Below are 21,471 nucleotides of genomic sequence, written 5' to 3' on the forward strand. Positions count from 1 at the left end.
AATGATATTGAAGTAAAGAATATCTGTACCTCCCCTCATCTTGATTGCCTTGGTACACATTTTGAGTTGTGATATTCTGCTGTGATAAAAGAGATGGAGAGATATTTATCCCTCTGAGTTGCCGAAAAGCTATTTCTGCATGGATGCTCCGAGGATTATTTGCCATAATCCCTGCATTCTTGCTTTTTCTGTCTGAAATTAGGAATTCAGATAATTAAAATTATGGAACAATGAGAAGCATTAATCACATAAATGTTTGGTTGTTGAGCTAAATGTATGCTATATATGTTTTGTAATATGAACTAAAAATTTACATAAAATATAGAATTGGAATTTGTTCTTAGCACTTAAGTCTGTTTAAATTTTTCTGAACTGATGAATCAGTTTGATCCTTTCTAGATGATTTGTAAGAATATAAATGTCTAAAGCTGCATGCTATAAAAAATGTACAGATAAAGTGACCATACTTTTTAAAATAAAAATTGGGGAGCACAGTCAGAAAAAAATGAAAAAGTTTATAGGAATTTCTGGAAAATCCTGAAAAGGTAGTCACACAATGACTCTTGAAGAAGGAAACATGAGGGGGAAGTTATGGAAATGAATCTGGGGTGGAAATAATACAAAAGAAAGAAAGAAAGATGGGGTGGGGAGAGAAAGACAGAGAGAGGATATTGATGACATACTTGGAGATCACTTTGTACTATTAAAGAGGCCAATAGCAATTTTGCATGTCCAGTTTTGCTGACAGTTATAAATACTGAACAAAAAAAAACATAAAAATGTAGAAGTATGAAAAATAATTTAAACTATGACATCTTAGAGTTAATTATGTTGTTTCTTTTTTTTTTAAAGATTTATTTTTATTTATTTAATTCCCCTCCCCTCCCCCGGTTGTCTGTTTTCTGTGTCTTTTTGCTGCATCTTGTTTCTTTGTCTGCTTCTGTTGTCGTCAGCGGCACGGGAAGTGTGGGCGGCGCCACTCCTCGGCAGGCTGCTCCCTCCTTCGCGCTGGGCGGCTCTCCTTATGGGTGCACTCCTTGCGCGTGGGGCTCCCCTACGCGGGGGACACCCCTGTGTAGCAGGGCACTCCTTGCGCGCATCAGCACTGCGCATGGGCCAGCTCCACACGGGTCAAGGAGGCCCGGGGTTTGAACCGCGGACCTCCCATGTGGTAGACGGACGCCCTAACCACTGGGCCAAAGTCCGTTTCCCTATGTTGTTTCTTTTTAGCTGATAAAGTTTCCTTTAAAAACTTTATCCACACAGGCAATCTACCATTCTTAGTAGGCTCTTAGATTTTTCATTTATATTTATTATGATCAGCTTTATTGTCTAACAGTGGTCTGAGTAGAAAGTTAAAAGGAATGGAAGAGATGAGCCCTCAGAGAAGGAATAGTAGCATAGAAGCTACCCCCAATTTACCAAACTGATAGCGAAGTTCTGGAATTAGGGAAAAGACGTTCTAAATCTGAAGTAAAATGTCATAATAGAATAAGCCATTTCCATGCTCTGTCCTTTTAATATACCTCCCTCCCCTTAAAGCTATACCTCTTGAAACTCTTCCCTAGCATGATTTCATGAATATTTGCTTGTAGTTTGAAGGAAAAAAGCCTAACCTTCTCTTTGTAAGATATCTTTTGCACCCCAAGAGATTGTTGTTAACAGTATTTTTAACTGGTGAGTTCTATGTTTTACAGGAAATAGTAATAAATGGATTTTAGTAGTGGTTTGCTATGAAATACACAAAATGAAATAAAAGCTTTGGAAAAAAATAAGTAAGGAAATAATTGTGCAAGTATCACAAAGTTCAAACTGTGAGCAAATGTTCAGTTATAACATAGCAGTAGTTGAGCAGAACCAAAAAATACTATGGTCTCTGAAATCAGAAGGGACATATAAAATTTGAACAAAAATGGAATTTTAGGAAATGTAAATTAAAAACAAGTAATAACATTAGAAATCAAAGTGAGATTTTTGTTTCAAATAAAACATTTCTTTTCAATCACTCTGAAACTTATTGTCAAAATACCTTCAATTTCAGGAGTTAGAGCAAAGTTGGATCCCAAGTAATGGCTAAATCCACCAGGCAGAATTACATTTGTGATCTTTATGGGAGGAGCTTTCACATGGCTGAATGATCCACAATCCACAGGGGAGCTGGTAACAGTAATAAACTACATAATAAAAGAAAACAGTTAATAATACCTCACCTTAGTATGTTTAGTCCTTACCATAGCTCCAGTAGACAATCAACTTAAAATCTTTAAATCAGGAGTTCTATGCTTGCCTCGACTCAGAGTTGGTACCAGGCAAAACCCGTTAGGCCTTTAACCTCCCTGAAGACCTCCTGGACTGTCATTTCAGACTTCATTGTACTCATTACTAGACTCTAGTGCTTGACAGCACCTCCTCCTTTCCAAAGGGTCTTAATATAAGTATAAAATGAAGAAAATGAGAATTAAGACTTTCCTCCTTTGTGATACTTCTCTTTTTGAATAGGAATTTCTTGATGAGTTATAGCTTGTACATTTTTGTATTCTTCACATTACCTCATCAGGTGCCTTGCATTTAATTAGTTGTTCAAAAATAAACAAGTAAAAAACTGGGGACTAAGAAAAGAATCTTAGAACAATCAATTTTAATGAATGTGCCAACTCTCCAAATAGTATTTACATTTTATGCAAGTATAGGAATTAAGGAACTTTTAAAGAATTTCAAGAATCAGCAAATGGAGGAGATAAGTATATTAGTCAGAGCACTCTTGGTTTCCCTAGAAACTTATGCCTGCTCTGACTTCATTAAGATTGACCTTGCTTATAATTTTAAAAATATAAATTCTGAATATATGATATTGATATAGCTCATTCATAGATGTAGCCCATTTGTATAAAACTATAAATTTCTCTCATAGCTCAGTGTTACCGAGAATGCAGCTTTGTATTGGGCACTAAGGTAACAGGCATTTTACCTGTGAGGCACTGCAAAGTCAATGCTGAGAGGGAAATTTATAGCCCTCAATGCTTAAATTAAAAAAGAAGAAAGAGCTAATATTAATGACCTAACTGCTCATCTGGAGGAACTACAAAAAGATAAGCAAACTAATCCCAAACCAAATGGAAGGAAAGAAATATGAAGCTCAGAGCAGAAATAAACGCAATTGAGACCAAAAAACAACAGAGAAAATCAATTAAACCAAAAGCTGGATCTTTGAGAAGATCAAGAAAATTGACAAACCCTTAGCTAAACTGACAAAGAAAAAAGAGATAAGATGCAAATAAAGGTGTGTTGATGGAGGGGTGTTGTTTGGGAATTCTGCACATGTGCATGATTGTTTTATAAGTTTACAACTTCTGTCATAATAAAAAAATATATTTAAGAAATAATAATAGGGTGGGTTGGGGGAAAAACACACCAAATGTAAGATAGGAACTATGATTAGTAGTAAGATTTTGACAGTGTTCTTTCATAGTTTGCAACAAACATCTCATGACAATACAAGGTGTTGGTGGAGGGCTGATGTATGGGACCCCTGTATGATGTTACGCATGCTTGCTTTGTAAGGTCACAACTTTTACTATACACTTAAATTGTTTATGTATGTTCATAAAGATAATAATAATCAGGTTGGTTAGAGGAAAAATATTTAGTAGTAATATTTTGGCAATGTTCTTTAATCATTAGTTAAAAAGGTTCAAAAACAATGCAAGTTATTGGTGGTAGGGTGAGATTTTATATGTTTGTTTGATGTTATATGTTTGTTTTGTAAGTTCACAACTATTATACACTTTTTGTTTATGTATGTTTATCTATGAGTGATATCTTTCAATTAAAAAAAGTTGAAAAAAAAAGAAAATCAGAAATGAGAGGAGGAACATTTCCACTGGCCCTGCAGAAATAAGAGAGATAATAAGAGTACATTATGAACAACTGCATGCAAAAAAACTAAACAGTATAGAGAGATGGACAAATTCCTAGAAACACATGAACAACCTAAACTGACCCTAGAAGAAATAGAAGACCTCAACAAATCAATCATAAGTAAAGAGATTGAAGCAGTTATAGAAAATCTCCCAAAGATGAAAAGCCCAGGACCAAATAGATGGCTTCATAGGTGAATTCTACACATCAAAGATAATCTAATACCAATCTTACTTAAGCTATTCTAAAAAATTGATAAGGAAAGAACACTACCAAACTCATTCTATGAAGACTACATCACCTTAATACCAATACCAGATAAAGATACTATGAAAAAAGAAAATTACAGACCAATATCTCAATACCTCTAATGAATACAGATGCAAAAATCATCAATAAAATACTTGGAAACTGAATCTAAAGGCACATTAAAAGAATTATAGACCACAACCAAGTGGGTTTTATCCCAGCTCTACAAGGACTTTTAAACACAAGAAAATCAATTAGTATAATAAACCAATTAATAAACTGAAGAATAAAAATCACATGATCCTCTTCATTGATGCAGAAAAGGCATTAGACAAAATACACCATCCTTTCTTGCTAAAAACACTTCAGAAGATAAGAATACAGGAAAGGTTTCTCAATATAGCAAAGTGCATATATGAAAAATCTACAGCTAGCATTGTACTCAAAGACTGAAAGTTTTCCCACTGAGATCAGGTACAAGGCTAGGATGCTTGCTGTCATCCTATTATTCAATATTGTGCTAGAAGTTCCAGCTGGAGCAATTGGACTATATAAAGAAATAAAAGTCAGCCAAGTAGGAAAGGAAGAAGTAAAATTTTGCTATTCACAGATGATATGACCCTATATCTAGAAAACCCTGAACAATCTAAAACAAAGCTACTAGAACTAATAGATAAGTTCAGCAAAGTGACAGGATACAAGTTAATATGCAAAAACCAATAGTTTTTCTTTACACTACTGATGAGCAATCTGAGGAGGAAATCAGAAAAAAATTTCTTTTATAATAGTGACTAAAAGAATAAAATATTTAGGATTAAACTTAACCAGGGACATAAAGGACCTGTATTCAGAAAACTAAAAATATTGCTAAAAGAAACCGAAGACTTAAATAAATGGAAGAACATTCCATGTTCATGTTCTGGAAGAATAAATATCATTAATATGTCAATTTTACCCAAATTGATGTATTGATTCAACTCAGTCCCAATAAAAATCCCAACAGCCTTTTTTCTCTGCAAAAATGGAAAAGCCAACTATCAAATTTATTTGGAAGGGTAAGGGGCCCCAAATAGCCAAAAATGTCTTAAAAAGGAAGAACAAAGTGGAGGACACTCCCTTCCTGACTTTAAAGCATTACTTAGCTATAGTGGTAAAAAACCACATGGTACTAGCATAAAGTCAGACAGACTGATCAATGGAACTGAATACAGAACTCAGAAATAGACTCTCACATTTACAGTCAAGTGATTTGTGACAAGACTGTTAAGCTCACCCAGCTTGGCCAGAATAGTCTGTTTGACAAATGGTGCTGGGAGAATTGGATATCCATATCCAAAAGAAAGAAAGAGTACCCCTATCTCACACCTTATACAAAGATGAACTCAAAATGGATCAAAGACCTAAATATATAAGTTACAACCATAAAACTCTTGGTAGAAAATGTTGGAAAACATCTTTGAGATCTTGGGATAGGCACTAGTTTCTTAAACCTTATACTCAAAGCACAAGCAACAAAAGAAAAACTAGATAAATGGGACCACCTCAAAATTAAACACTTCTGTTCTTCAAAAGACTTTGTCAAGAAAGTAAAAAAGGCAGCCTACTCAGGAGTGGAGGCGGCTTAAAGCATTGGGTACTTCGCTCCCACATGGGAAGTCCTGGGTTGGGTTCCCAATGCTTCCTAAAAAGGAAATGAGTACACAACTAACAGATACAGAGAGCAGACAGTGAATACAAATAGTGTATGTGTGTGTGTGTGTGGGGGAAATAAATAAATAAATAAATCTTAATAAAAAAGGCAGCCTACTCAATGGGAGAAATACTGGGAAGCCACATATCTGATAAGAGTTTGATATCCATGTTATATAAAGAGATCATACAAGTCAATGATAAAAAGACAAGAAACCCAATTAAAAAAGGGCAAAAACTTGAATAGACATTTCACCAAAAAGGAAATTAAAATGGGCAAAAGCACATGGAAAAATGCTTAATAGCACTAGCAATTAGGGAAATATAGATCAAAATAACAATGAGATAGCATATCACATCTTATAGAATGGCTGTTATTAAAAAAAGCAGAAAAGTACAAGTGCTGGAAAGGATGTGGCAAAACAGGAGCACTTATTTGCTGTTGGTGGGAATGTAGAATAGTGTAGACTTTGTGGAAGACAGTTTGGCAGTGCATCAAGAAGCTGAATATAGAACTGCTGTGTGATCCAACAATCCCATTGCTAGGAATATATTCAGAAGAACTGAAAGCAATGTTGTGAACTGACATTTGCACACCAATTGATGTTCATAGCATTATTCAAAATTGTCAAAAGATGGAACCAGCCCAAGTGTCCATCAACCAATGAATGGATAAACAAAATGTGGTATATGTACACAATAGGATACTATTCAGCTATATGAAGAAATGAAATTGGATGCATATGAGAACATGGATGAACCTAGAGGATATTATGTTGAATGAAATAAGCCAGACACAAAGGGACAAATATTATTAATATATGATCTCACTAATATAAACTAAATATGATGAGTAAAATCATGGAGGCAAACTCTAGAGTTTATGTTACCAGGAAATAGAAGGTGGGTTGAGAATGGTAGTTAATGCTTAATGTATGTAGCATTATTAATAAGGTTAATTGTAAAAGTGTGGAAATGACTAGACTTGAGTAATACATTATGATGAGTATAACTAACACTGATGATTTATAAATTGGTATTATATTTTTGTTATCATTCAGGAAAAATGTTCTCATGTTTGTCCTGTTTTTTTTTTTTTTAAAGATTTATTTATTTATTTAATCCCCCTCCCACCCCGGTTGTACGTTCTCTGTGTCTATTTGCTGCATCTTGTTTCTTTGTCCGCTTCTGTTGTTGTCAGCGGCACGGGAAGTGTGGGCAGCACCATTCCTGGGCAGGCTGCACCTTCCTTCGCGCTGGGCTGCTCTCCTTACGGGGCACACTCCTTGCGCGAGGAGCTCCCCTACGCGGGGGACACCCCTGCGTGGCGCGGCACTCCTTGCGCGCATCAGCACTGCGCATGGCCAGCTCCACACGGGTCAAGGAGGCCTGGGGTTTGAACCGCGGACCTCCCATGTGGTAGACGGACGCCCTAACCACTGGGCCAAGTCCGTTTCCCTCATATTTGTCCTGTTAACCACAGTCCATCATCCACTACTAGATGGTGGCTGAAAGGGGTAGTCTGTGGGTGTAAATGTCAAGTGAAAGGAAACTAGAAATCAATCTAGGTTATGTATAACACACTGATTTTGGTGGTGGCTGAAGATTAGGGCTAAGAGTGTAAATATAAAAATGTTCTTCTTTTACAAAGTGCTCAGGGAAGCAGACTTGGCCCAGTGGGTAGGGCGTCCGTCTACCACATGGGAGGTCCGCAGTTCAAACCCCGGGCCTCCTTGACCCGTGTGGAGCTGGCCCATGCGCAGTGCTGATGTGCACAAGGAGTGCCCTGCCACGCAGTGTTGTCCCCCGCATAGGGGAGCCCCACGCGCAAGGAGTGTGCCCCGTAAGGAGAGCTGCCCAGCATGAAAGAAAGCCCAGCCTGCCTAAGAATGGCGCAGCCCACACGGAGAGCTGGCACAAGATGATGCAACAAAAAGAAACATAGATTGCCATGCCACTGACAACAACAGAAGCAAACAAAGAAGATGCAGCAAATAGACACAGAGAACAGACAACCTGTGTGGGGGGAAGAGGAGAGAAATAAATAAATCTTAAAAAAAAAAACCCAAAAAACAAAGCGCTAAGAATATGGTGAAACATGGAAAAATTACAACTAATGTAACTTATGAATGATAGGTAACAGGAATATTGTAATATTTTGCAGTAATGGTAATAAAGTTTTTCAGTACTAAGGGACAACAACAGGGGGTGTAAGGGGGTATGGAACTTTTCCTTTTGGAGTAATAAAAATATTCTAAAATTGACAAGTAATGACAGCACAATTCTGTGATGAAATTGAAAGCCACACACGTACATTTTGAATGGATTGTACAAAGCATGGAACTGTATAAAAAGAGAATCCATTGGTGGATGATGAACTGTGGCTAACAAGACAAATATGAGAATATTTTCTCCAGAATGATAACAAATAAATAATACTAATTTAGGGTGTTAATAATTGGGTGGGTTGGGGGGAAATATACCAAATGTAAGATACAGGCTATAGTTAGTAATATTTTGACAATGCTCTTCCATAGTTTATAACAAATGTTTCACAACAATGCAAGGTATTGGTGATGGGAGATGTATGGGAGTCTTGTATGATGATATGCATGTTTGTTTTGTAAATTCACATTTTACTACACAATTATTATTTATGTATGTTCATGCATGAATGATATATTTCAATAAAATTTTACTTAAAAAAGAAGGATAAAAAAGGAAAAAACAAGAAAAACATACACAAATGACAGTTGTGTGAGCATAAAGAATTTGAAAGTTCAAAAAAGAAACAAAAGAAATTATGGTGATGAACGGCACAATAATATAGACTAAACATACACTAGAGGCATACAAAAGCAGACTAAAACAGGCACAAGAAAACATCAGTGAACTGGAAGACAGGACAAATGAAATTACACAGTAAGAAGAAGAGACAAGAACAGAAAAAAATCAAGGAGTGTCTCAGGAATGTGTGACAACATGAAGCATACAAACATACTTGTTATGGATGTCCCAGGAAAAGATAAGGGAAAAGGGGCAGAAAGAATATCTAGGAAATAATGGCTGAAAATTTCCCAACTCTTATGAAAGACATAAATACACATGATCTAAGAAGCACAATGTACTCTAAACAGAATAAATCTTAGTGAATAAACCCTCTCTGTGACATACTAATCAGAAAGTCAAGTGCTGACCATAGAGAATTGCCACTATAAGGGATTCTCAAAAAGACTAAGTACTGATTTCTCATCAGAAGGTGAGAAGGCAGTGGTATAATATATTTAAGGAACTGAAAGATAAAAATTGCCAGCCAAAATTCTTTATTTGGCAAAACTGTCCTTCATAAATAAGGGAGAGTTTAAAATATTGAAAGATAAACATAAGCTGAGTCTGTCAACAAAAGATCTTTTTAGTAAAAATATTTACTAAAGGGAGTCTGCAGGGTGAAAGAAAAGACAGGAGAAAGTAGCTTGGAGTAGTGTGAAGAAATGAAGATCATAAGTAAAGGTAACTAAAGAGTAAACGCAAAACCCGATATTACTTTATCCTCAATACACAACTCCGCTCTTTAAATCCTGTAAGAGTCAATACAATTGAGCAGGAAAAAGGCATATTTCTTGATAATGACCACAAAATGTAAGGAAGCAACTTGGGACAAAAACAACATAAAGAGGAGACTCTTAAAATAATTATCTAACATAAAGACTTCAAATATCCCCTTTATTAGCCATATGTAAATGAATAAAAAATTTTTTAAATAAAATGATTACATATAGAATAAATATATGGTAACATAGTTAATTTTTTCATATAAGTTATTCAAATGGCAAGAACATGCATCTAGAACCATATGACAACATCTTATTATACTAACAGAAAAATCCAAATTCCCTATATGAGGAATGGAAAAGAGTAGTCAACAAGCAATCACTTTAGTAAAATACTCCTCATTGACTGAAATTTGAATTTATGCATTTTTTCTGTCAAACCCATTTTTTAAAAATTGTATACAAAAATTGAGATCTTTAAAGTTGCTCCAAGTGGTTACAGATTTCAAATCCAGCTAATTGTAACTTAAAATAGAATTGACAAATTTTAATATGACAACTTTTGTAGGACTCTCACTGGGACCCTTATATATGTAGTGTCCAGAGAATAATGCACCCCCTCCCCCAAAGATGTATATATTCTAGTCCCCCAGGTCTGTAAATATGTTACCTTACATGGCAAAAGAGACTTTGTAGATTTGATTCTATTAAGGATTTTGAGATGGGGAGGTTATCCTAGATTATCTGGGCGGGTGCAATGTAATCACAAGGGTTCTTATAAGAGAGCAGAAAGAGGGTCAAAGTGAGAGAGGGGCATGGGCTTGTTTGTTTTACAGATGGAATGGACAGTGTCACTTAATCCAGTGATTGAGTTAGGTGAAAGCCCCTTAGGCAGGAATCTAAATTGTCTTATCTCTTTCCTCTTCAACACAGCTTTTTTTTTTTTTTAAAGATACTTAGATCACACAAAACGTTACATTAAAAAATATAAGAGGTTCCCAAATACCCCACTGCCCACACACCCCACTCCTCCCACACTGACAACTTCTTTCACTCGTGTGGTACATTCATTGCATTTGATGAGTATATTTTGGAGCATTGCTGCACAGCATGGATTACAGTTTATGTTGTAGTTTAGACTCTCTCCCAGTCCACTCAGTGGGTTATGGCAGGATATACAATGTCTGTCCCCACCTGGGTTCAGGGTCTCCTAACATCTCTGCTGGATTTTTCTAAAAGGCTCTTAACTGGTTTCCCTGACTCTAATTCTCTCCTTCCTTAAAATTTACAAAGTCACAGCTCCAGTAATGTCAACTCACTCTTCAAAAACCATAGATTTTCTGTGTTGAATTTTGTCTTTGGAGGATGGTCATGAACAATCAGGGTAGTCAATGACAGAATTTCCTAATGATGTGCTTTTGTGGTTTCTTCTCTTTCTAATCTCTTTCCTACCATAAAAATAGTTTTTAGGGTACTTGGGTAAAAGGTTCAATGATTCTGCCAATATACAAGAGAAGAGGAACACTTCTCCTTTATTTAATGGAGAAAGATGAGGCCAGAATTCCTCCTTTCTCTTCCTATCTGCCTAAATGGAAATAGTTTTATTTTCAGTTTCTGTTTATATAAGTGATATGTTATTTTTTACCTTTTAGCATCATCTGATGTAGTGAGGAAGAGGCACACAGATAATAATTTACCCTCTGTCAAAGTAAGTTATCAGAAAAGGAGCTTCCTTGATTTTTGTGCGTGTGTATGTGTGCTCTCTTCAGATCTCCCTGCCTTTGATAGTGATCACTAAATAGATAATAATATAATCTATAAAAACATTATAGCTCAGGTATACACATTTAAGTAAAAATATAAAATATATAATATTCATTTTCTAATAATTTATATATTTCCAAAGAAAAAGTAAAAATAATATAATTATTACCGAATTTTTCTTTGTTTGTAGCTCAGAAAAGTGAAATTCAGCTTTTGCCCTATCATCTGAATTCACAGGAATTCCATCTAACATCTGTAAGTTAGGCAGTCGAAATATGAGCACATGTCGATGTAGCGTTTTTCTACAAATCTGAATAAAGTGAAAACAAACAATTTGTTTTTTAATAAAACCATTTATTTCAAAGATTAAAATGAGAGGGAAATTAATCACAGATAGCAAAAATAACAGATAACAGCTAATTAATAGGATTAGATGCTACAAATATTAGCTCTATTTTTGAAAGACTTCTCAATTCCCTATCATGCTAAATGAAGATAAGATTTTTTTAAAATCCAAAGCTGTCAGTTGGAGGTTTAGTCTCTTTTGAGAGTATATAGTACTGTTCATTAACTATAGGCAATCTCCCAAACATGAATAGGACTATATTTTGAAAGTTCACTTATATGTAACTAGTTTGAAACTTACATTTTCCCATATAGATACTATCCATTTTAATTCAATATATATCTGTTGAACTGTATGAATCATCACTTAATGGTATCAATTTGCTCTAAATCTATCTTTTTAGGTGTGCATAAAAGAGTTAGTGTAGTAGGCTTTAGAAGGACTTACTTGCAAGGTTGGCTCTTTACTAGTGTCTTGGTGCTTTGATTCTAGGGGTATCCCCACCATTCCTTAACTGATAATGGTGATTCGTGGTGCTTAGACTATAGATAAAAAAATGATATGATTTATGCTGAAAACTTTGCTTTCCTTTTGGGTGTCGAGTTCTGATAGGCAGAGAGTGCTTAATTGGTCAGCCCTCAGTATAATGGGCGTCCCTGGGCAGAAACATCACACACGTGCTGCTTCGTTTTTGTTGCTGAGGAAGAGTGTGCTCCGTGTGCCCTCATGGGAGAGAAAGAGCATAAAGAAGCCAGTGCATGGGTTCTTCTAGCCTCTGGCTATGCCTTTTTCCCTTAACATCTGGCTGTGTATCTTTACTATGTCACTGTAATAAATCTTAGGCAGGAGTACAACTATATACTGACTTCTGTGAGTTCTTCTAGCAAATTTCTGAACACGAGGGTGATCTTGGGGACTCCCAACACAGAAGATATGCACAAAGATATTTACTGCAGTATTGTTTATAATAGCAAAACCAAACCAAACAAACAAAAAAACCCCAAAAGGTTATCAAAAGGGAATGAATAAATTATTTTAAAAGAATATAGTATTAATAGATACATGTACACTAATGGAGAAAGGTCTCTAAGACATATAATTGAGTAATAAGAAAAGGACTACATTCTAGGCCACAAAGCAAGTTCACAAGTACCAAAGATATATAAACATACAGTTTCCTCTAAAATATTAATAATCAAAACATTAGAAATCATTGATAAAAAGATAACCAAAACATCCGCTAAGCTTGAAATTCTCACATACACACATCTCAATAATTCATGAGTTGAAGAAATCTTTTGGAAAGTTGAGATTTTAAGAAATAACAGTAAAAACACTCTTTATCATAACTTTTAGGATATTGCTAAAGCAGTGCTTTATAATCCAAAATTTATTTATTGATTTGGAATATTGAAAATTAATGAGTTTTTAATATTAATCCTATTTAATACTTAAGAAAAAAACATAAACTCCAAGAACTCAACAAGAAGATATAAAAACTAAAAGAAATAGATGCAAAAAACCAAAAATATGGTTCTTTAAGAGACTTATATAATTAATAAAATTTAGCAAGATTCATCAAGAATAAAAGCAAGAAAGCTAATTCTACAATTTTAGGCATGAAAAAAGATGACAAAAATAAAGATATAGTAGAGATTAAAAAATTCTGAGGGGGAAGGAGACTTGGCCTAGTGGATAGGGCGTCCATCTACCACATGGGAGGTCCGCAGTTCAAACTCCAGACCTCCTAGAACCGTGTGGAGCTGACCCACACGCAGTGCTGATGTGCGCAAGGAGTGCACTGCCACGCAGGGGTGTCCCCGCATGGGGGAGCCCTACGTGCAAGGAGTGTGCCCCATAAGGAGAGCCACCCAGCGTGAAAGAAAATTCAGCCTGCCCAGGAATGGCACTGCACACACGGAGAGCTGACACAACAAGATGACGCAACAAAAAGAAACAGATTCCCGTGCCGCTGACAACAGCAGAAGCAGACAAAGAAGAACATGCAGTGAATAGACACAGAGAACAGACAACTGGGGTGGGGGAGGAGGAGGGAAGGGAAGAGAAATAAAAAAATAAATCTTTAAAAAAATTCGTAGAGCTACAATACCAATTCATTCTAAAATTTAGATTAAAAGGACAATTTTCTAGAGAAACATAATTTATCAAAATTGTCTTTTGAAGAATTAGAAAATATGACTAGACTGATAACCATTAAAGAATATGAATAAGTAGTTTAAAATCTAATCTTAAAAAATTAAGCTCAGATGGTTTTAGAGGTGGGGGTCTCATTGTCTTTCAAGGAATACATGAATCTTCTATACAATCTATGTCATAGGTTAGAAAAAGAGGAAGAGCTGGCAAATTAATATTATGAGGCAAGAACAACCTTGATAAACTTGAAAATAATAGCATGAAAAGTTAAAATTAGAGGATAATTTTACTTAATTCCAATGATACAAATATGCTACATGAAATCTTAGGAAACAGAATACAGTAAAGTATAAAACATGACCAAATAGTATTCATTCCAGGAATTTAAGGATCGTTAACACCAAAAACTCTATTACTATAATTGACATATTAACACATTAAGAAGAAAAAATGATATTATCATGCCAGGTAATCAAATATCCAATGTCCATTCATGGCAAAAGGAGGATGTAAGCTGAGGCTAGAATGGAACTTTCTTAACCTGTTAAAGGCTATCTACCCCAAACCTATAACAAACATCATATTTAATAGTAACAATTCAAAAGCATTCTTTTGAAGTCAGTAACTTTTTGTTAGTGTTTCTATTCAACATTGTACTAGAGGTCTAGAGGTCCTTGTCAGCACACTGAGAAAAGTAAAGGAAATAAAAGATGAGGTGAGAATGGTCAACACACCAGGGAACTGAGAGTGTCAACAATTGCAAGCAGGAGAATTGCATCCATTAGCCACGTGGGATCTAAGTCTCCTCTTGATTTAGAGGTGGAGTGGACATCGCCATCCCAGGGTCCACAGGATGGAGGAATATAATATGGATTGGAGTGGGCTTGCTGGTATTCTACTGTAGAACCGTTGTGACTCTAACAATGGAAGTTATTGTATCACTGATGTGGAGACGGTGGCCACGGGAGTTGCTGAGGGCAGGGAGAGGGAGGAAGAGGTATAATATGGGCATTTTTGGGACTTGGAGTTGTCCGGAATGATACTGCAGGGACAGATGCAGGACAGTGTATATCCTGCCATAACCCTCTGGATGGACTGGGGAACAGTGTGAACTAAAATGTAAACTGTGGTCCATGTGGTGTGGCAGTGCTCCAGGGTGTATTCACCAAATGCAATGAATGTGTCTTGCTGATGAAAGAGGACGTTGATATTGGAGGAGCCGGGAGTGGGGTGAGCTGGGGGTGGAGAGTGGGGTATATGGGAACCTCTTATGTTTTTTAACATAACGTTTTGTGTAATCTATTTATCTTTTTTAAAAAAGACAATAATAAAAATATATAAAATTTTTGAAAAGGATTGGAAATAAATAGTAAAGTCATTATTTTCAGATAGTATGATAGTGTGATGGTTAGGTTAATGTGTCAACTTGGCAAGGTAATGGTGCCCATTGTTTGGTCAAATAACCTCTGGGCTAATTGTACTGCAAGGACTTGATTGTATCTATGGCTGATTATTTCTACAATCAACTGAGGAGATTGCCTTAAGCAATGAGAAAAGTCTCCTCCAATCAGTTTTAAAGCCTTAAAAGAAGTGGTTTCAGCATTCAGGGAGAGAATTTCCATCTTCACTTCATACATTTAGCTTCTTCTGGGGAATTCATCGAGGGCCTTAATGGGAGTTCCTAGCTTGCAGCCTGTTCTATGGAATTTGGACTCATGCACCCCAAGGTCATGTGAGACAATGTTATAAAATCTCATATTTGCTGATAGCTCCTATAGGTTCTGTTTCCCTAGAGAACCCTGACTAATACAGCTAGTTAGAGAAAAATCTAACAAAATTTACAAACTGTTAGGACTAAAAAGGGATTAGAAAGGTTCCTGGCTGTGACAGTTTGAGGCTTTTTGTGGATTCCAGAAAAGATCATGTTCTTAAAGCTAATCCATTCCTGTGGGTGTAGGAACATTTGATTGGATTGGATTTAGTTGGGAGGCCAACTTTGATTGGATTACTTCAGTGAGGCATGATCCAGGGTGGGTCTTGGTCCTCTTGCTGGAGTCCTTTATAAATGGGAGAAACATGCAGAGACATTCACCAGAGAAAAAACAGCAGAGATGGAGAAACCTGAAAGATTGAGAGAGAGGTCCTGGAAGCCAGAGATTGGAATCAGCAGAGCACAGAGGCTTGGAAAGAGGCCCTCAAGGAACTGAAAGAGATAAGGCCCAGAGGAGAGGGGAGAGATGAGTCATATGCCTGATTGCCCACAGCTGAGTTCAGGGAGAAAGTAAGCCTGGAAGGGCAGGCAGATACCCAAACTGGAGAGCTGCCATTGTGTCTTACCACGTGGCAGGAGTCCAGGATTGCCAGCAGCTGACCTTTGATGAGACAGCATCTCTGATGATGCCTTGATTTGGACATTTTCACAACCCCAGAACTGTAAGTTCTTAACCTAATAAATTTCCATTATAAAAGTCAACCCATTTCGTGTATATTGCTACCAGCAGCTTTTAGCAAACTAAAACACTGGATATAGAATGGTATATAAGAATCTGAATTTCTGTACTCTAGCATCAAACAATTAGAAAAATGTAAAATGATACCATTTAAAATAGCAGTCAAAACAAAAGAATAAATCTAACCAAAGATGATTAACATATTTATGAGAAAATTATAAATCTTTATAAAATAAATGGAAGGATGTACATGTTTATGAATGGGAGGGCTCAATACTGTAAATATTTAGGAGATTGCTTCTTATTACTTTTTCCATCTTCGTGGAAGTAGCTCTATGAATTGGCACTTCTGGTCTCTCTCAACCCTGTCACTCTCTTTGCATTAGGGAAAGCAGAGTGACTTAAATAATCAATCTGGGAAGGTTACTCTGGGCATATTTGGCTTCTGTCTTTCCTCTTGAGAAGGAGCTCTTTGCTGTGAGAATCCATTCTGCTCCTCCAGGGAAAGCTCTCCTCCAATGTGGAAAGGCCCCAATCTAGTATTTCCTGTGACTGGCTGATTATGATTATCTATTTATGGGTTCAGTTAGCAGACCCACTTGGCATTCTCACTAAGCTAAGCTGGTATTTTCACCTTTCCTTCTGCCATATTTCTTCTGTCATATTTCTTCTCAATTTGGTCAGATATTAGATGAACAAGGGTGCTATTTATTTATTGGATCCTCTCAAATATTTCAACAGAATAGGAGGCAAATTTCTTCCAAAATTAATTTGTAAAGTCAATTCAGTTCTAATTAATATATCAACAAGATTTTCAAGTAACTTGAGAAGCTGTTCCTAAAATTCATAAGGAGACAAAGTGCCAGGAAGAGTCAGGACAGTGAAGAAAGAGAAAGAGAAAAGAGAAACAAAAGGAGAAGAATTATTAGAGGTGCTTACTCTACCAGGCATCAAGACATAATATAAAACATTAGAAATTAACATATAATAGTATAATATTGGGCAGGGATAGACAAATGGGCCAGTACAGAACCCTGGAATAGACCCTCTTATAAATGACTATAGCAATATTGTAATCAGTTAGAAGAAGACACTAGTCAATAAATTGTGCTGGGATAACTGGCTAGGCATATGTAAACACAAAATTAAATCCTTTTCTCACACCATATAAAATATACACATCTATCAGTTAATTAATAAATTAGAGTGGTAACATACTCACTGGATTGCCATAAACTGTAAGCTCTCTGAGGGAAGAGATAACATCAAGTTTCTCCAGTTCTGCCATTTCCTATTAAAAAATTAATATTATTATTCTTTTTGTTCCAATATCTTCAGACCCAGACTAATCTGAATAAACATGAGTGATGATATTCTATATTGTTGATTAAAGACAGATCTGAGTGCTATAGATTCCAAATAAATGAGTGGCAAAGATGACATTTTAATATGGAAATAAGCCATAGCAGCATTTGCAAGAAAAAACATTTTCTCAGAAAAGTTATGATCTATTCTAGGACTTAGGCTATATTTGTTAATCCCCAGAATATTGACCCAGAAGTGTGGAAAAGGAGCATACAGTCTAAACAATTTCAAAGGTACCTATTAAACACAATGCGTTTAATAAACATAAAAGAGCATATGATATTGAGTAGACTGCATCCTGACATACTTGCTGGGAGGATGTTAGCTGAAAAACTATTTCTCATGTAATTGAAGGATTTGTCTTCCCTGTTGGATGGGATTATTTATTACTATCCATCTAATATTGGTGAAAGTTTTCAAATGCATTTTAGTTTTTGCAAAATTATTTCTTGATTTCTAATTCTGACAAAGTTAGTCAACAAGGTCAGTTTAGGATTCTTCTATGTCACAGTAATAAAGTTATAGATCTACCTGTTTGTTTTTTTTTAAAGATTTATTTCTCCCCCCCACCCCACCCCAGTTGTCTGTTCTCTGTGTCTATTTGCTGTGTATTCTTCTTTTTGTCCGCTTCTGCTGTTGTCAGCAGCATGGGAATCTGCATCTCTTTTTGTTGTGTCATCTTGTTGCGTCAGCTCTCCATGTGTGTGGCACCATTCCTGGGCAGGTTGAATTTTCTTTCACGCTGGGCAGCTCTCCTTATGGGGTGCACTCCTTGCGCATGGGGCTCCCCTATGCGTAGCACAGTACTCCTGTGTAGCACAGCACTCCTTGTGTGCATCAGCACTGTGTGTGGGCCAGCTCCACACGGATCAAGGAGGCCCGGGGTTTGAACTGTGTACCTCCCATGTGGTAGACGGATGCCCTATCCACTGCGCCAAGTCCGCTTCCCTACCTGTGTTCTTATATCGAGTAGCAAGTGGACATATTGCCAATTAATCTAGTAACCATCAACAACATTTAGATGTTTTTAGACCATTTGGAAGTATCTGATTTCTAAAATGACTGAATTTTTCTATTTTATTTAGAATTACCATAAAAGGAAGGCTTTGGAAAAGCTCTGGCAGCCAGTTTTCTAGAGATGTTGTATAGTTTGTCCCCTCGGTAGTTCCCATCCATGGAATCATAGCTTGGAAATCTTACATTGGAAGTCTTACATTATTTTCTCAGATTAAACAGAATATATAGTAGTTTTTACTAATGAAAAATTGTTTCTAATCAAAAAAATTTTTTCCATGGAATATGTTAAATTGTGAAACTGTTATATTTGTAGAGGACAAAGCTGGTATATAAAGTTTTAAAGAGACCAAAGCAAACTAATAGTTCTATAGTAATTGGGAATTGCTTCCCATTTTGAAGATAGAGTATTTTTACAATGGTGTATTGAAGTTATCTCTATACTTGCTCACGAGAATTGTCAAGTGGTAAATTTCCAGAAATTTTGTGAGATGGTCCTATAGTTTGAAATCAGCCATGGTGGAAGAAATTACACTATAGAAATTTGTAAATGCTACAAATTATGGTGTTTTCTTTTTTCCCCCAGCGAGCCAGTTGTTAAACATTAACCAGCACACTGTTGGTTATTACCTTTTGAATACATTGTCAATGTATTCATCAAACCCAGGGGCAGGAGGCCCTGCGTTCGAACCCTAGACCTCCCATATGGTAGGAAGACGCTCTATAGTTGAGCCACATCCACTTCCCAAGATAATCTTTTGAAGCAGTAATTTTAACAGTTAGGTCTGGATTGGGGCCTTTCATTTAGGACAAGACATAGCAAGAGACTATTTCCTACAGTCTTTTCCAGATTCAGGTGATTACTCTGAAGTTCAAAAGTAGACAGAGTTATTGGATGCCAGATAGGGGAATCATTTAGACATAGAGATCAAACAGGACTATAAAGTTGAGTTAACTTATTTTTCATTTATGTTTCTGTGATTCTACTTGCATAAGTATGACCATGCTCAATAATTTTCTAAATCTACATTATTGGTCATGATGGCTAAGTCAAACGCTTCACACTGGAATTTGTTATCAGGATATGCAACTCATGAAAAACTTTCGAGTAGGTCAATAAGCGACCTCATATACCTTCATTTGAAGTATTATTGTTTCACTAATTTTTCTAGACTTTCCCTCTCCTATCTAATAAATCCTTATCAACCCAAGAGTTGTTATTTAATTGCCCAGTTGTGGAAATAAATGCAGGTATCAGCCTACCTATGTTGGTATGAATCTAGAGAGAAAATCTCTCCCCAAAGGAATATATGAATTGAGAGTTGAGAATGTTGAAGAACATATGTTTTTAGTAGTATTAAACAGAATCTTATTCCTTTAAGTTCATTTTTTTCTAGCTAAATGAATGGTCACATTAAGGTATTTATAACATTAATGGTTTGAATATTTAATGGTAAAACAATCAACAATCATCTTCAATGAAAAATACCATTTCAAGGATCAAATTAAGCAAAGAAGACCTGAATATTAAAAAATCAATAATGTACTTGCCCTTCATTTTATATATATACATAATATATATGATTAAAGGTATAATATACAGGTTGTCATTTATCTTTATTAGATTTTGATTATAAATAAGGCATTACTTTATTGACTAGGAATTATCCTGTTTAAATCGCTGAGAAGGAAGGTATATCATCTGAACTGCAATCCATTCACCCCCTCTATGTGGATGGAGGTGGAGAGATTGGGGCAGGAACACTCCTGGGAAAAGTTGATTAGCTGGTCTAATCTCTTTGTAAGGACACTGGTAACCAGAACTCATGGCAAATAGACCAATGATGTTTGCTAGGAAGAAGGCCCTTATTTATGGAATGCTATTAGCAGAGTCTCCCTGATTAAGAGTTGCTTATAATCAATACACCTAGAATCTATAGATTTATAACGCATGACTCCTTATAAAATGTCACATAAGCCCAATTATAAAATGGAAAAGTTTCATAAACCAAACACTTCCCTTGCTGTGTCAAGTAATCCCACAAAATCTTACTTGGAGATCTTATCTTTAATCTTAGAAAGATAGAGTGTATTGATGTGGGAAGGAAAAATCTGAGAAGCCACTGGAATGTCTCAGATTCTGTGCATCTTTGAAATTATTAGTAAAGCTTATTACTGGGTAAGATCTCTGATTCATGTAAGTTGTATTTGATGGTCCTTTGTGTTAGCTCAATTGCTATCACTGGAAGGATTTCCAAAGGATGGCAAATTTCCTAATTTAAATTACTTCTGAATAAAGCATAGGAGGAATCACTGCAAGTTTTGGCGGGCTTTTCTCAATGAAAGTTGTTTCAGCTTACATGAATTTTATACCATCTCTCTCTGTATGTACATTCCCTAGTTGCCATGTAGAAAAGGGTATTGTTCATTATTTCCTTTTAGCTTTGGATAGGGCTTTTATATCATCCTAGGAAAGGCTTCCTGAACTCTATTTATCTAGTAGGTGTTGTATCCCAGGAATTATACTAAATGATGACGATACAAAGGTAGACAAGATGGACTCAGTCTCTGCCCTTGAGAGACAGTCCATAATTCAATCTTTGAGGTTGTATTAGTCAGCCAAAGGGGTGCTGATGAAAAATACCAGAAATTGGTTGGTTTTTAAAAAGGGTATTTATTTGGGGTAGGAGCTTACAGATATCAGGCCATAAAGCATAAGTTACTTCCCTTACCAAAGTTTATTTGGAGCAGGATGGCTGCTGACGTCTGCGAAGGTTCAGGCTTCCTGGGTTCCTATGTTCCTTTTGTCCTGGGGCTGGCTTCTCTTTCCTCTGTGTGCTGACTTCGTGGGGCTCTAGCTTAAGTCTTCAGCATCAAACTCCAATATCAAAACCCCAATATCAGAAACCCTCAACTCTGTTCTTTCCCATGCCTTTTATCTGTGAGTCCCTGCCCTAATCATAACTCAATC

The 21,471-nt window shown here is 36.1% G+C and overlaps 2 protein-coding genes across 8 annotated transcripts in view; one reads left to right on the top strand and one right to left on the bottom strand.

Moving 5' to 3' along the window:
* RTN1 (reticulon 1) overlaps window positions 1–21,471 on the top strand; it is a 521,272-nt gene that overhangs the window by 54,089 nt on the left and 445,712 nt on the right. The gene's annotated exons all lie outside the window — the stretch shown is intronic.
* The window catches only part of LRRC9 (leucine rich repeat containing 9), a 145,530-nt gene that overhangs the window by 2,338 nt on the left and 121,721 nt on the right, over window positions 1–21,471 (bottom strand). For 6 of the 7 annotated variants that reach the window (XM_058293331.2, XM_058293332.1, XM_058293330.1 and 3 more), the window contains 4 exons: window positions 17,344–17,412; window positions 11,341–11,481; window positions 2,030–2,174; window positions 30–192 (listed from right to left, as the gene is read on the bottom strand). In XM_058293331.2, coding sequence (XP_058149314.1) covers window positions 30–192; window positions 2,030–2,174; window positions 11,341–11,481; window positions 17,344–17,412 — 518 coding nt within the window. Of the gene's footprint in view, window positions 1–29; window positions 193–2,029; window positions 2,175–11,340; window positions 11,482–11,681; window positions 16,959–17,343; window positions 17,413–21,471 lie in introns of those variants that run through there. The other variant, XM_058293335.2, reaches the window with a different exon arrangement.

Source organism: Dasypus novemcinctus, chromosome 3 (genome assembly GCF_030445035.2).
Source record: "Dasypus novemcinctus isolate mDasNov1 chromosome 3, mDasNov1.1.hap2, whole genome shotgun sequence".
In the NCBI taxonomy this organism is placed as follows: Eukaryota; Metazoa; Chordata; class Mammalia; order Cingulata; family Dasypodidae; genus Dasypus; species Dasypus novemcinctus.